The sequence below is a fragment of the Myotis nattereri genome, assembly GCF_964212035.1.
Source record: "Myotis nattereri genome assembly, chromosome: 2".
Lineage (NCBI taxonomy): Eukaryota > Metazoa > Chordata > Mammalia > Chiroptera > Vespertilionidae > Myotis > Myotis nattereri.
In genome coordinates, this window is record NC_138076.1 from 43,880,086 (window position 1) to 43,896,351 (window position 16,266).

At 41.3% G+C, this 16,266-nt stretch overlaps 1 protein-coding gene across 1 annotated transcript in view; it reads left to right on the forward strand.

Annotated features, from left to right (window-relative positions):
• Positions 1-16,266, forward strand: part of ABCC4 (ATP binding cassette subfamily C member 4 (PEL blood group)) — a gene marked incomplete at its 5' end in the record, with an annotated part of 254,269 nt that overhangs the window by 209,006 nt on the left and 28,997 nt on the right. Inside the window, 4 exons of the mRNA XM_081082354.1 lie at positions 5-94; positions 4,857-5,029; positions 5,463-5,568; positions 15,189-15,323. Coding sequence (XP_080938480.1) covers positions 5-94; positions 4,857-5,029; positions 5,463-5,568; positions 15,189-15,323 — 504 coding nt within the window. The remainder of the gene's footprint in view (positions 1-4; positions 95-4,856; positions 5,030-5,462; positions 5,569-15,188; positions 15,324-16,266) is intronic.

Here is a 16,266-nt window from a genome sequence, read left to right on the forward strand (position 1 = left end):
TTAGGAGCCTGTTTTATTCACTGGAACAATGAGGAAAAATCTGGATCCCTTTAATGAGCATACAGATGAGGAATTGTGGAATGCCTTAAAAGAGGTAATTTATAACATATAATTAATTTGTTAGCATCAGTATATGCACATTTATAACATTCCAGGTAATTAAGAGAGAACTTTTTGGTTTAAGTCACTTTGTTCACCACCTAGGATAACATTGATGACATAGATACACATAAAATGCGTATATTGATGATGTTAAAAACCAAAAATATAGTGCCTCGTTTTAACTTTTTTCATTTTAACTTTTTTCCTAGAATCCAAAGGCATGGGAAATTGGTGATGCTGGGTGGCATTTAATAAAACCCAATGCAAGATTATTGAAACAGTGAAAAATAATTTGCTCCTATTTTCACAGGCCTTGTTGTGTTGTATTTTTAAATACTAATTATTTTGTGTATTCGCCCTAGTTCTATAAATTGATTCAAACTACAGGATGGCAGAAACCATATCTAGACTTCCAAACCATAGACAGACTTCTCATTCCTCATAGAACCTAGCTCAGTCTTTTGCTTTTAAAAAGTAAGCACTTAATAAACATTTTCTCAATGTTTATTAACATTCTCTATTTCAGAGAGCTGTGGCTTGTTTCTTTAAAAAAAAAAAAAAAAACCAACACACACACACACACACACACACACACACACACACACAAACTAATAGCCCTGTCTGGTGTTACTCAGTGGTTAGAGCATTGGCCTGTGCACTGAAGGGTCACAGGTTCAATTCCCAGCCCTCGTCAGGGCACATGTGGGGGAGGCAACCAATCGCTTTTCTTTCTCAAATCAATGTTTCTCTCTCTCTCTCTCTCTCTCTCTGTCTCTCTCTCTCCCCCCCCCCCCATCTTCTCCCCTCCCTTTCACTCTCTCTAAAAAATCAATGGGAAAAATATCCTCTGGTGAGAATTAGCAAAAAATTAAATAAATGAATAAAAAATATATTACAAAACAAAACACACAAGACCCATTGATCAATTGCTCACATAGTTGTTATTTTGAATCTGCGTTTGCCATTTCATGTGTCCCTTCCAGGGATAGCCCTGAAATCTTTCGTTTATAGATGAGCTTTGACTTGGAGCAAGCAGAGTTGGATGCCCGACAATTTCCTGCCAGTAATTCTGGTTTCTGAAGGCATGTTGGTACTGAGTCTTCACACCCCACCCTGCTTTCCAGCAACTTTGGGGATCTCACTTTCCTAAATCGGGCTGACCACTGACTGCTCCTTCTACTTGAGAAGCAGTGGACCTCTGGTTTCATTTAAGTTGGCGAGTCTTTCTACCGTGAAAATCTAGAAGAGAAGAGGCGGGGAGAATAGTTAACCATCAAATAGAAAGATGGTAGAATGATCCCTGTTCTTGAATTCACAGGGCATAATTAGTGGTGAATTTGTGACACACATTTAAGAAACAGGAATTATTGGTAAATGATTTTTCTGTATATTTCAGAGCTTGAGATCTGTCTTCACAGATTCTCAGATAGTAATATTACCCCAGAAACACAGTGTTCCCTAGACAGTGAAGAAATGTTAATTGGGAGACAAATCCTTTCAAAAACTATCTTAGAACTTGGCAGTAACTTATTTCATCTGTAGGAGCCAAAATTAAAGTAAAAATTAGTAGCCTCTCAGAAGCCTAGAAATGATGAGATGGTAAGAAGTGGTAGATAATACTAAGACCTGCCTTTATTTAAGCCACATTTGGAACTTCTGTGTAAAAATGAACATGAATTTATTTCACAAAATGAAGTCAATGGTTTCTGTGTGTTGCTCCTGGAATTGCCCTTGTTGCCTCTTAGTGTGAGCAATCACCCCCACCATTGCAATTCTCTAGGATTTATTTCTATATGACTTTTGTATGCTTTTCAGCAAAAGAGTTGGTATCCAAATTTTTAAAAAATTTACCAAGTCTTTCATTGAAAAACATAGAAAGCAATGAGGTCAAATTTTAGGAGAACTATAAACCCTGATCAGCTGGTTTATAAATAATGCCATACTAGAAATGGGAACCCAAACTCACAGGGTTGGCTTAAGAATCAATAAGAGGATAGTATGGTTTTCCTCTTTATGAAATTCAGATAAAAGGAAAAGATGCTGCTTTTTAAAAAAAAAAAAAAATCCTCTTCGTTTTCCTTCCTCCTTCATCTTTGGTGGAGATGGACATTCAGAAGGGAGCTAGTTCTATAGATGTTGCCCATCTCATCGTGGTTTTTTTTTTTAAATTATGCTGAAAATACATTTTTGATATATGCCCTGAAAAATAGCCAAGTGCAAGCTCAAGCAAGTTCATTAGAAATTAGTGCTGATTTTGGCACCTAAAACGAAATGGCAGCTCTATAAATATAACATAAGTAATGGTTAAAGATTAAGCAGTTCATCAATGAGAAGTCAAGACAATACAAATTTGTATTATATATACCCAATCTCAGTCCTGATAAATGCAAAGACGAAAAATGTAGCAGACCATGGTGAGAGGCCAGCTAAACACATTATTAATAACAGGTAATATCTATTGGTCTCTTGCTTTGTATCAAGCACTGTTGTAAACTTAACACATACTAATTTTATACTCTAACAATGTTAGGTGGTTGACACCTTTATTGTTAATATTGTAGTATTTCTAGGTTAGGAAGCTACGATAGAGAAAGTCCAGGAACTTGCCCAATTGGCAGAGCCAGGTGAGACTCATGTCCAGGCTGTCTGGCCTCAAGGTCCTTATGTTTTAAAATTTTCATATCACAGGGAAGTTGAAGGAATAGGCTGATGAACAAACCTATGCCCTTCACTCAAGTCACTAGTTGTTAATATTTTGCCAGTTTTTGCTTTCTCTCTTCTACAATTTCTATTTTGCTAAACCGTTTGAAAGTAAGTTGCAGAAATGTTCATTAAATGCTGCAATTCACCCTTATATACATAAATGCATACCTTATAGGGACAAGGACATTTCTTCTACATTTACACTCATTACCCTGGTACCTAGTTTTCAAATCCAGCAAGTGCAACTCCTAGCTACTAGGAAATACTGCCTCAGTTCTCTTCTTTTCCCTTCTGAGGTTTAATTATAACATGGATGTGTGATAACACTAACAGAGAGCCTTGGCATTCAAGTCATTCTCCTAACCAACCCTGATTAGTAAATGAAGACCGAGTCTCAGAAAACAGTGTTTTCTGGAACCCATGTCTGTTGTTCTTCATCTCACAACCTTTACTCCTCATCAGGCAGATATGGACAACCTGAAAGATGCTAAAAAAAAAACCGGACTAGTGATGAGATGTCATCTGAGTTGAGCAAAAATGTGAGATTATTTCTTCAAAGCCAGGATATTGATCGTAAGATAGACCAGTTTGCACACACAGGTGCTACCAAAGTCAGCTCAGCACGAAAAGCCTTGCCACTGTTATACCTTTGATCAGTTCTGTCACCTGGGGTGTAGGCTTATGAATATGTGTCGTAAAGAGAATACTCAGTAAGTACTCTTCCTTGTAATGGAGGGCAATTGGCTGAGTTGACATCTTCATTTTTAAAATTTTCAGCACAAGTAATCTCAGTACAAGTAAATGCACCACAGTTCAAATCTTACACCTTACACTTTGTATATCTTTCATGTGAATGTTGAATACCAGCACCATCTTTAATTCTCACTCACAATGACCATATTTAACCCTAACTGAGAATTTGTTTGTTGGGCTTGGACCTCCCTCATGAACGCAATTCAAGAACACATTCATAGAAGTGCTTCAGTGTTTAGGAAATACCATGAAAACATTACCCGCTTACCCTTGGTGTGTGTTAGTTGACATGATAATTTTGTGCCCCTGTTTATTGGCTATCACTCATCAATCTGTTAATTTCTTTCTTTCTTATTCAATCCTTGTCCAAGGATATATTTTCATTGATTTGAGAAAGAGAGAGAGAGAGAAAAGGAGAGAAACATTGATGTGAGAAATATTGATCGGTTGCCCCCTGCATGCACACTGTGTAAGTGTGATTCAGTGATTTAGGTAAATTTATAGTTATATAATCACGACAATCCAGTTTTAGAGCATTTCTCTCACCCCCATTTACAGTTAACCCTCCAGTCCCTAGGCAATTGGTGTTCTACTCTTTTTTGTTTTTCTTCTATAGCTTCATTTTTCCTATTGCTTTTCCAAGAGAGTGAAAGGGAAGTGGGAAGAGGGAGGAAGAGATGCAGGGAGGGAGGGAGGGAGGGAGGGAGAGAGAGAGAGAGAGAGAGAGAGAGAGAGAGAGAGAGAGACTGGTTGCCTCCTGCACTCACCCTGAGTGGGGATGGGGAATGAATCCGCAACCTGGGTGCGTGCCCTTTACCCGAATAGAATTTGTGACCCTACAGTGGGTGGGCCGATGCTCTAACCACTGTGCCACCAACCAGGGCCACTGTTCTATTCTTTGTCTCCATAAATTCCTGTAGTTTAATTTGAATTAAAAAATTAGAAGAAACATTTAAAATTTTTCTATATTTTACCATAGGAATCATTTTATTTCGCATACTTTATATGTCTTAATGACATTGACAGAACTTGAACAGACTGTGCCTACTGATGGCAACTAAGAAGAATCTTGAGTCCCATTAAAGTTTGTGCTCTTAAGTCAGAATGTTTCTGTCCTGAGTTGACGTATCCATCTTTCTTAGTGAACACTGATTGGAAATAACTGTCCCTGTCATGTGGCCATACACGAAAGTTACGGAAGAAGTCCCAAGGATTCCAAAGCTCTGATGTCTAGGAGGCTTGTGTACTTCAATAGTAGTTAGTTGAGGAAAACACCATTCTTCTTTCTACATCAACAGGTACAACTTAAAGAAGCTATCGAAGATCTTCCCCGCAAAATGGATACTGAATTAGCAGAATCTGGATCGAACTTCAGTGTCGGACAGAGACAGTTGGTGTGCCTTGCCAGAGCCATTCTCAGGAAAAATCGGATATTGATCATTGATGAGGCGACAGCAAACGTGGATCTCAGGTACAGGGCTGAGTTTCACATAACCTGGTATCCGAATTTTAAATGTGGTAAAGTGAGAAACATTTAATGATGGTGGTGAGTTTTCTGAGTGCTCTCTTTGATACCTGTTGATAACCCTTGAAGAATCAATTCTGGTAAGCAGAGGAAGAAACCAAAACATGTATGCTGCTAATGTTACTATTAAGCTTCCTGAGAGAGCTAAGTTCCTAAATTCAATTCCTCATAGTTTCAAGCAATTTGAAAGGAAGAATGTCTTCCTTTTTTTTTTTTTTATGAAGGGTTGTAAATTTGTAAATAGACTTTCTACTTAGATTTTAAAGAACAAGATCATGCTTAAAGTTTTGATTTTTAGAAACATTATATAAATATCATATTATAGTTTTAAGTCTTAAGTCTGTCTTTACTGAACTAAATTCAACTTCTTTGATTCCAGAACTGATGAGTTAATACAAAAAAAAATCCGTGAGAAATTTGCCCATTGCACGGTGCTAACCATTGCACACAGGTTGAACACCATTATCGACAGTGACAAGATCATGGTAAGACTCCCACCTGTGGAATTCCACTTTCTTTTATGTACCTGTTTTTCAATTTTTCCTTTCTTATTAAGCCTGATAGACATCTACAATAAGTTAATTTTTCCTTTCATTCTTGACAATAATCCAAATACTTTACACATTCAGATGTGCTATTCAGTAATATACCCACTACTTTCATATTTTCATACTAAAAGCTTATTTGAATTGTTATTTTTACTTAAGATGGCCAACCATGAAAATATTCCAAATTGAAGGTATGGCTTCATATTACAGAGTGCTAGAACAGTCATTTTTGCTGTGTCACAGTTGTTTCATTTTGGATTCCCTTAATCAAAAATTTAGCCTTCATTTAGACCGCCAGGTGGTTATTGGGGAAAGCTGCAGAAGTTTCAGCTGTTGGGACATTCACAGGCTGTGCTGGCAGAAGGGAGTCTGAGAAGAAAGGGCCTAGTCAGAAAACAAAGTATTTCAACAGAAAGGATTTGATACAGGAAATTTGCTACATGGAATAGGAGGGCTAGAAGAGTGAAAGGGAAAACTGGGGAAATAATTTTAGGGAGCAGCTGTCATGCCCTAGGACAGCTCTCCATACTTAGGAACTCGAAGGAGAGCCAGTGAAGAGTTGATGCTCAGACCTCCAAGGAGAGACCAGCTGGGCATATGTGAATGAGCACAACGAGGCTCCTTCTCAATGTACTAATAGAACGTGGAGGCCGGAGCCAGGTCCTACTGCTGGCGGGGATGTTGGCACCAGCAGCAGAAACCAGGTAGACTGTGTGTTCTCTTTCTTCTAGTGGCAGAGCCTAACGAAGAGCCAACTGGCTAAGGAGCCTCTGAAATGTGGTTTTCAGAGACCCAGCTCCAGTACCACACATGAGGGGTAGCAAGGAGGTAGAGCTGGGGCTGAGAGTCTGTAGGTACAGCCAGCATGTCCCTTGCACAGTAGATCCGGGTACTGCACACATGGCAGGCTCCAAGCCTTGGTCTCTCGATATGTTTTCTGTCTTCCTTCCAGGTTTGATTGGCTCTTTCTTCTTTCATAATTCAGTCTTTCCCTTCCTTTTCTCTCTCCCTCTCTTCCTTCTTTTACCTCCTCTCTTTCTTTTCCCCCCTGTTACTCACTTTCAGGAGATCTTAGAATGTGTCTGTATGAAATGAAAAGGAAATCATCCTTCAACTGAAAAACCTTTGGCTGCAAATGAGCCCAAAGAAAGTAAGCTGTTTTTGGTCTATGGATCGATTTTCATCAATCTTGTGGGCACTGACTGTTGTCACTAAATATCAGTGTCCAGTGATGCTCTGGTTAGTAATACAGAAGTAAATAGACAAAGAAGGTCTGCACAAAAGGCAACAGATGAAGTTAACCAGTGATGTTTCTGATCCATACAAAACAGGTTAAATGACCAGTTAAAATGATCGTTAATATCCCAACTTCCTTATGTCCAATGGTAATGGAGCTGTCTCTTTTGACTTCCTCGGTGCTTTCAGGAATAGTATTTCCCACCCAACTTCATACACATGCACCGTCAGATTGCATCATCAATAGGGACATTGAGCAGACAATTGACTGTCAGCATCGACACGGTGCCTTTAGCCATGTCACTCCCCAGAGCGGGGCGTGTAGAGGAGTGAGGTCTGGCAATGTCCACACAGGAGTGGGGGATTTCCAACCCAAAGGACGTTCAGGCTTCAGGCGGCGCCGCCGGTCAGCTGGGCTAGCAGCAAAAAGCAGGCCACTCCCACAGACTTTTGTGAGTGACCGTGTGACATTCCGACATTACATGACAGAGACTTTGTTAGATTCCAAAAACATTGTTTAGCATTAAGCATCCTTCATCTTTCGTTTTGTGTTCTTAAATGGTTATCGGAAAATAACCTTTCATTTCTGCATTTTACCTGTCATTTTGTTGTTCTCATCCCTAGCATTGTATTTCTCAGACTGTCCCATAAAGCATCCTTCTTCCACAGTAAATGACTGATGCTGTGAGGTTCACCGGTTCGCTTTGTCCGTCTTTATTTAGATGCTTCTTTATTTAGATGCTTTATTTAGAGGCTTCCTCTCCAGCTCATTTGGGGATCCGTTTGAATAAAATCTTTGCTCCTAAATGTACCACATAGATTTATTTTGGGGTTTTGGTATTACAGCATGGAAGGTAGCAGCTTCCTTTTATTATCTGTTACTTAGAAATACTGTTACCTTAGAATGTATGTTAGGGAAATAGCAAGGAAGGACAGAATTTGGGTGACTTCTCAGTTGGTCACTAAGATTTAGAAAAATCTTAGCCATCACCGTTTGACCCACATTCCCAACCATTTAGTTCATGAGTATCTCCTTCACCTGTCAGCTCTGTCGCCTTTATCAAGTATGTCCATTTGTTTAATACTATACTTGTCAGTATCTCCTAGTAGATTTCAACAACCTCAATTTTCTCTCTCTTAATCAGTGTCTATTCAAATCCTTCATGTGGTTTTACAAAGTGATGTATAGCCCAGCCCCTCCCTAGCCTTCCAGCCACGTCCACTCGGCTCTCCCTCTTTCCTCTGTAGTTAAAACCACATTGATCACCTTTCAGTTCTCCAAAGGCGGCGTTTGCTCCGGCTTTTACAATTGTGTCTTCTCTCCCCTCCGGATGTCGGTGGCTTAGACTGAGGTGCTGGAGGTGGAGACGGTAAAATGATTGGACTAGATAACGAAGCAGAGCCCACGCAGGCTGCATGATGAGCTGAATGTGGGATCTGAGGGAAGAGAGAGGAGTCAGTGCTGGTTTCTAGGCGTAAGGCTAGAGCCTCTTGGTGAATGGGCTCCAGAGATGGAGAACCTTCTGAGCTCGGCGTGTCAGCGTTTTGAAAAACCCTAACTTAACTCTGGTGCCGTGTCACGTATAGAAATTTTTGATATTTACAACCATAGTAAAACAAAGATTCATATTTTTGATATTTATTTTATATATTTAAATGCCATTTAACAAAGAAAAATCAACCAAAAAAATGAGTTCACGTGTCACCTCGGACACGCGTGTCACAGGTTTGCCATCACTGGGCTAGACTGAGGGAGAAGTTGATTTGGAGAAGGGAAGTGCAAGGACTCTCTTTAGAACCTGTTACCTTTGCCATGGCTGATCTTTTTTTTTTTTTTTAATTGATTTCAGAGCAAAAGGGAGAGGGAGAGATTAAAACATCAGTGATGAGAGATAGTCATTGATAGGCTGCCTCCTGCGCACCCCCCTACTGGGGATCAAGCCCACCCCGGGCATGTGACCTGACTGGAAACCAAACTGTGACCTCCTGGTGTATAGGTCAACACGCAGCCTCTAAGCCACACTGTCCGGGCATGAGGGCCGATCTTGTTTTCTGCGGTGACTTTGCATTTCACCACGCAGCTACCCTTTCCACTCTCAACTCCAGTCACCAGGGGTTGGGGGTGGGGGGTGTGAGGTATCCTACCAGGAGATGAAAGCGTGGCCACTAGTTTGCACCGGGGTCAGAGCTGGTTTTTGCTGCTGACTCCTGTAGGGAGTGGCAGGATTAGACCGTATTCCTAGCTCAGAGTTGAGGAATTGTTCTCTCTGCTCCATCCACCCCAGGAGCAATAAAGTGCTCCATCTACATGTTATCCTAGATAGAGCTTCTGATTATCAATTGGCTTTAGTTCTGCAAAGCGCCACGAATAACCTCTAACGCCTCAGTCTAGGCCAGTGGCCGGCAAACAGCGGCTCGCGAGCCACCTGCGGCTCTTTGGCCCCTTGAGTGTGGCCACGAAGTTTCAATCGCACTGTACGTGCGCGCCCGCACGTGGTATTTTGTGGAAGAGCCACACTCAAGGGGCTGCAGTTTGCGACCACTGCTTCTAGGCCACCGAATAAATCACAAAGCTGTGATTTTTTGAAGCAATTTGCTCTTCTTGCTTTCTTTAGAAATACCTATTTCCTTTCCAGAAAACAGGTGATTTGTCTGTTCTGTTATTTTGAAAGGTTTAAGGACATAAAGACAAGTCAATCAGCTGCCAAGCCTAATGCTTCAGAGGGCGGGTGGCCAGCCTGGGGAGTGGCTGGGGAAGTGACAGATGCTAATGAAGGGCATAACCAACAGTGTTGTCATCCTAAAGTCGTGTAATTGCAAGTGCTAAAGGTGTAATAATTATATTTTGTTGCGCTGGTGAATACTTCTGCACAAAGACAGATGGATATGGTTTTGTTTACTGTGAGTAAATCAAACAAAAGGCTTGTTGGGAAACAACTGTGACCCAATTAATAGCTTTGTTCGTGTGTTGGCTCTCCAAAGGGATTTACCCAGTTTTGGTTCATTAAGTGTCATTAATGTGTTAGGCTTAGAATTCTATTTTACAAAGATGTTCTCTCAATTTTAACTTTATTAAACATGATGTAGTTGTAATGACAGCTAATTTAATCTTCCTCATTTGCTCAGTTGCCACAAAACAGTGGAGCAAGACGGACACATTAGAAATCCTTTCTCCTAAGACTCACCACTATCTCTGCATTAAAGACGGCGCCTTCCCTGTGGTTTTAAGGATTAGCTGGTTGCTTGTGACCCGTTTTCAGCCAATAGCACAGCTCTCTCCTCCAGTCCCTGCACACTTCAGTCTTGATGACACCCCAGGATACTCCCCAGTAGTGTGAGCATGTGACAGTCTGCCACCGCTCTGACAATATTGTCGCCTGTGTTCAACATTTCACTGTCAGGAGTTAGCGAGTTATTTGGGAATGAAGTCTGGAGAACCCAAACCAGGGCTAAGAAACTCAGATTCCACCTCTTCTGTTTATAGGCCATCTTATGGTTTTATAATCTTTACCCTTTCTTCCCAAACTCCAACCTCTCCTTAGTGGTTTTTCCCAGAGAAATCAAAACTGGATACTATTTAACATAACCACCTGGAAAAGCACAAAAGAGAACTCAAAGTTAATTGGAGTTTTATTTAAATTCTATTTTTCATCTTTATGGAACTTGTCTTTAAGCGTGCATGGTCACAGTAAGAACATTTCAGAAGAGGAAAGCTCCTTTAAAGATAGGCCAGGAGATTTCATTCACATTTTCAGAGAAAAAAAATAACTAATTTGAACACCGAAAGCACAATCTGGGAGAAAAACTAGTCCCCCAGGGAGAGGGAGCGGGGGAGGGAGGGGGAGGGGGCTCCCATGCACTAGCAGACACTTTGCGGGAGCAGCTGTGGAGGCCACCGTGACCTTGGTCTTCATCCTCCCCGGGGTGAAGAATGGCTTCCCTTTCAAGACCTAAGAATGGACCTTGAGTAACACTTACCACAGAGAAAGTCACAGGCACCTATTTTACCAATCGAAGGACTGAGCTTCAAGGTGGATAACTGTTCCTGTGCCCCTACATCACCTGGCAGCCACGAGCGGGCATCTGAAACTCAGAACCCCCTCCCACCCCCACCCCACCCTACTTGGGGCTAAGTGGGATCTCCCTTTATTGTTGGTCCCCTACTGAAAACTCTCCCAGCATCTCTTTTCCACCCCCAGGCTTTTCCTCCACCCTGCACCGCCCCCCACCCCTCCCTGAAGCCATCCCACTGTCACTGATGGCATCCTGCCAATTAAAGTGGATTAAATTATTTTGCAATGGGTCCATTTAGTTTTATATCTAGGACAGCTACTTGGAATATTTGCAGATACACAGGCCTGATAAACACATCTTCATTGAGCTTATGTAATTGATGGACTCATCCAACGTGATATGTTTTTCCTCAACCTGCTAGAGCAGTGGTTCTCAACCTTCTGGCCCTTTAAATACAGTTCCTCATATTGTGACCCAACCATAAAATTATTTTCGTTGCTACTTCATAACTGTCATGTTGCTACTGTTATGAATCGTCATGTAAATATCTGATATGCAGGATGGTCTTAGGCGACCCCTGTGAAAGGGTCGTTCGAACCCCAAAGGGGTCACGACTCACAGGTTGAGAACCGCTGTGCTAGAGAGCCGCGAACAGTTTGAGGCTGGCGTTCCTGGAGAGATCCTGGGGCCGAGGGGTTGCCCTCACACTGACTTGAATGTGTGGTTTATTTACAGTTTAATCTGGGTTGCAGGAAGAATGCAGACACAGTGGGTGATTTCAGGGGCCTCTTATATCTATAAAGGATGTTAAAATAAAAATTCCAAGTTATACCTCTTTATCTGTACACAAAGGAAATTGGGAGTTGTATTATGTTTGCTTGTTCTAAAAGGTCTAGAGTTGTTGATCAGACCAGTAAATGTAAAGACTGAGGGGGAAAGGCTATTCCTGGCCTTGTTCAGCCTGCATCCCAAGGCAGCTCCCTTAGCACCTGGGTTAGTCTACACAGCACTGCCTTCCCTCCTCTCTCTTTTCCAAGATTTGATATAAATGGGTTTCAAGCCTTCATCCTCAATCCTTGTCTGTCCCTCACTTTTCCTTTCCCTCTCGCCCATGGCCATCAACCTGAGGCATGTGATCCTCCAAAGCTGTATCCCTAATCCTATAATCCCTATATCCTTCAATCCGCAGGCTGATGCTCTATCCACTGAGCCACACTGGCTAGGGCTACCTTATTCTTTTCTGTGCTTTTTTTCTGGCATCATAGACATTTGAGGCTTTTTCTCTCTCTTCTTTCAGTGTAGGCTCCCTAAAGGCAGAGGCTGCGACTTACATAGCTCCGCCCCTTCTGCTATAATCAGCTAATAACATGCACACAGTTAAGCATGCAATAGATATTTGCCGAATAAACTCAAGAACTAATGAAATTTTACTTACATTTTCCTTAAATGTGTTTTGGTCACCTGTTACTTGCTCTTTAGTAATCCTGATAGTTTAATAAAATCAGCTTTCTTTTTCTGTGAGTATATACCAGGCACACAGCAAATAATTTGAGCCCTAATTATAATAAAATTGCAGTGGAAAGTGGACAGGGGAAATGTTTATGTTTACCGGCATACTTCTTTAAGTTAAACTAAGTTAACATAAGATAGTATCCATGAGGAAAGGGATCTTAGAAAATTGAATGTTAAAATTCTCATCTCCCTTATTTTACTTCTGATAAAAATAAATATTTTGCTTTTGATAATAAACAGTGTCTTTCCCTGGGTACTCACATGGAGAAGAAAGGATGCAGGTTCAGACCTGGGTTCAAATCCCAGCTCTGCCATCTACTGATTCTGCAGCCTCAGTCCAGTTCTTTAACTGATTCAGCCTTCTGCAGACTATCTCTGGCTGCAGAGTGTGTCTGGCTCATTTTTTAATCTCCTGTTCGTAAAACAGTGCTGTGGTATTAGGTGCTCATTTAATGCTTACAGGGGGGATGGATGGATAGAAGGAAGGGAAGGAGGAAGGAAATTTTGCGTTGTGCTTGTCTACTCTATTTTGAGAATTAACTGGTGACTAAAGCAGGTAGCATAGTGAATGCTCAACCCATATCTATTTTTATTTCCCTTTCAAATTCAAAAGGCTGCTGTTTTCATTTTGGGGTGATTTTATTGATCTTAAGGTAGCTATAACTCTTTGTTACATTGCATATATGCCAGGGCATCTCATCTCTCAGATTTTGTGAATTCATCCATTTGGGTCTATACTAATATAGTTCATTTTAAGATACTGTATTTTTTTAAATGTATATCAAAAGAGTATTAAAGAGGTGTATTTATTTTACATCTTTACAGTATTTCTTACAAAAGTTAAAATTTAACCTTAGTAAATTATCAAACTTATAACAAATTACTACAGTTCTGTCATTCCCCTGCCCCCCCCCCCCAAAAAAAAAAAAATTCCCCTTATGAAATATACTGCATGGCCATTAATTACTAATACTTATAAGGCTCAAAATATTTAGACCTAAATGATCTTCCTGTCATTTATATTGTTAATCCTGTTGCTTTTTGAGAACATTAATGTTGCTGGTGCTGCCTTTTTAGATATTGATCAATTCTGAAAACTCCTCATCTCAGTGGCATTCCTGTGTTTTCAGACAATCTGCAAGAAAATGGAAAGATTTGCTATTCAGTCAGATTTGAATAGATAGGAAGTTGGACAAGGACAAGATATTAGTAGTTACCCCCATTAAAAATGATGTGAATCTTTGTAGCCAGAGAACTCATTCTCCACCATCTCTGCAATGGTGATTTTTAAAAGCTTACTTGTTGCTTTTGCAGAATATCAAGTTTTTCATTACATATAAAGTAATTGGAGTCACTTATTTACTTAGCCTTTAGCGTGAGAGAGACATGTATTTTAAAATTGCGTGTGTGTTTTTCTTCATCAGGAGGAGTGGTTACGCTCTATAATGCTATGCTTAAGTAAATTATACATTCAGGGCATCTAAATTGTCATGCCAAATTATAGGACATTTTAATTATTATGTGGATGTGACAGATTCAATTATTCTTGAACTCTTTTGAGAAAGCTGCCCTTAGCAATGGTTCACAGTCGTAAACAAAAGATGAACGGGGAAAATGCCCTTTATAAGAGACCTAATAAATGTCTCCCATTAACTGTAATACCTAGATGTGGAAAAGCAACCTGTGTCCTGCCTACATTGTCAGCATATTCTTTTAAGATAAATTTACTCTTAAATACGGCCTAAGTGAACAACTGAAGTGCCACTTACCATCAGAGCTGTTTGCCTTGGTACCTCATTTGGGCCAATTGTTTCAGACTCTTTTTTCCCCTCTGTCTGAAGCCATTAACCAAAGCCACTAATAAGTCGAAATGCGGAGTGAAGAGCCCCTTCCTCTCCCTTTCAGTTTCCAGGGGACATATTAATGAGCGATAAGATGGCTGGAGGGCCAGCCGCTGGAGAAAGACGAAAAAAGAAGCAAGAGAAGATTATGGTGAACACAGATATTCAGATCCTCGGCAGCTCCGACAGGGCGGCCCCGTGCGCTGTGTGGGCCCTGATCATTGGAATTTGGAGCTCGATTTCTTAATTGCTTCTTTAGTCTTATCCAAAGAGAAAATTGGATTTCTGGAGATTTCTTCTGTGCAGAGCAATTATGCTAAAGCTGCTTAGGTGGCAGCTCATTCAGCCAGCCTTCCCCTCTCCGAATAATAAATTGCACCCACAGCCAACCTCAGGATGCGCCTGCGTCTCCGCTCAGGGGTGCTGTCCCCTCCTACCAGGGAGCACGTTCCAGGGAGCCCCAGAAGTGTTTACTTCTTTTCCAAATGTTGCTCAGATTCTGTCAAACCAGCTCAGCAATTAATTTGCTGTCAGGTCATTTTAGATGAATTGAGTTTGATTTTCTTAAATCAAGAAACTCCCCAACTCTGAATATGTGTATAAATAGCCCTCAGAGCTCAGAGTCTGAGAGCTAAAAGCACTAACTAATGGAAACAACCCAAAATGCCCTTGGCAGAATATAAATGCCAGGGGACTGCTGAGTGCCCTTAATCATAGCCTAAAACTCTCCTTTTCTTCCTTTCCTATAACATTATAATAATAAAAGGTCAGGTTGAGGCCTTTGTCTGCCTAGTAAAACAGGGTAATCAACCCATTTAAACACCCACCAGGCCTACCACCCAAATAGATTCTCTCTATTCTCCCTCCCCTGCCTCTTTCCGAAACATTGTCTGAGTTATAATATGCTGCTGCAAAACATTGTGTGCTAATGGGTTTCTTTCTGCTGATTAACAGGTTTTGGATTCAGGAAGACTGAAAGAATATGATGAGCCCTATGTTTTGCTGCAAAATAAAGAGAGCCTATTTTACAAGATGGTGCAACAGCTGGGCAAGGCAGAAGCTGCTGCCCTCACCGAAACAGCAAAACAGGTGAGCGCACCAGGCGGGGTAGTAATTAGAGTCCGTCTCAGCAGTTCACTCCTCGCGATCTGGCACCAAGCGGTTCTAACAAGCACTCTGTGCCCTTGTCAATTATAAGCCTCCGGAGACAAAGCTTCATGGCTGGGTCTTAACAGCACGTCCCAGGTTGAAGTCAGGTCTGCTAAGCACTGGCAGACATGGTGGAGGTGGGCGGGGGAGGGGGGGAGGGGGTATGGGAAGTGTGCATGCTCACCTGTGCAGGCATGTGTGCCTGAGAGAGAGATTTCAGATTGGGCTTTTTACACATTTGGACTCTATGGGTTCCGATTGTCATATTTTACAGCTCCAATGCATTTCATTTTAATTGGTGCTTGGCACATTGGAGATGCAAATGCTGTGTCGAGGTACATCCCAGAAACTTGAGAATTTGAGGGCGGAAATGCAGGATATTGATCACTGTGTCTAGAAAGATCTACCAGGGAAATGGTAGGCATGCTCCTGATCGTTGACATGTAAACCAACAAATTTGGGAAGAGCAGAGATACTCAGTTTCTGTGTTGAGCAGTGATGGCGATGAGTGAGGAGGATAAGGCTCTGAAACTTGGGTGCCATGCACTGTGGTGCAGGCTGTGCTAATCGGTATGCCTGGGTAGGAGGCGGGGACTGCAGACGGAAAGGAAATTGCGCGGGGTCTCATAGCTAGATGAACATGGGCAGAGTTGGAGTGCAGCCCTAGATTTAGGGATGGCGAGGTCTGTGTTCTGAACTTTTCCCTAGTTCTTATGTTGTATGTGAATGTAGGCAAGCTTCACTTGGAATACTAGTCCTTTTTATGCCCAGAATTCACACAGTGCTGTCATTTACTACGTTGTCTTTGGTCAAAGCTTAGCCAACCCTAATCCTACCCTAACTCTGATGGATCCTTTGGGATTCCCTGTATAAACTAGTCACA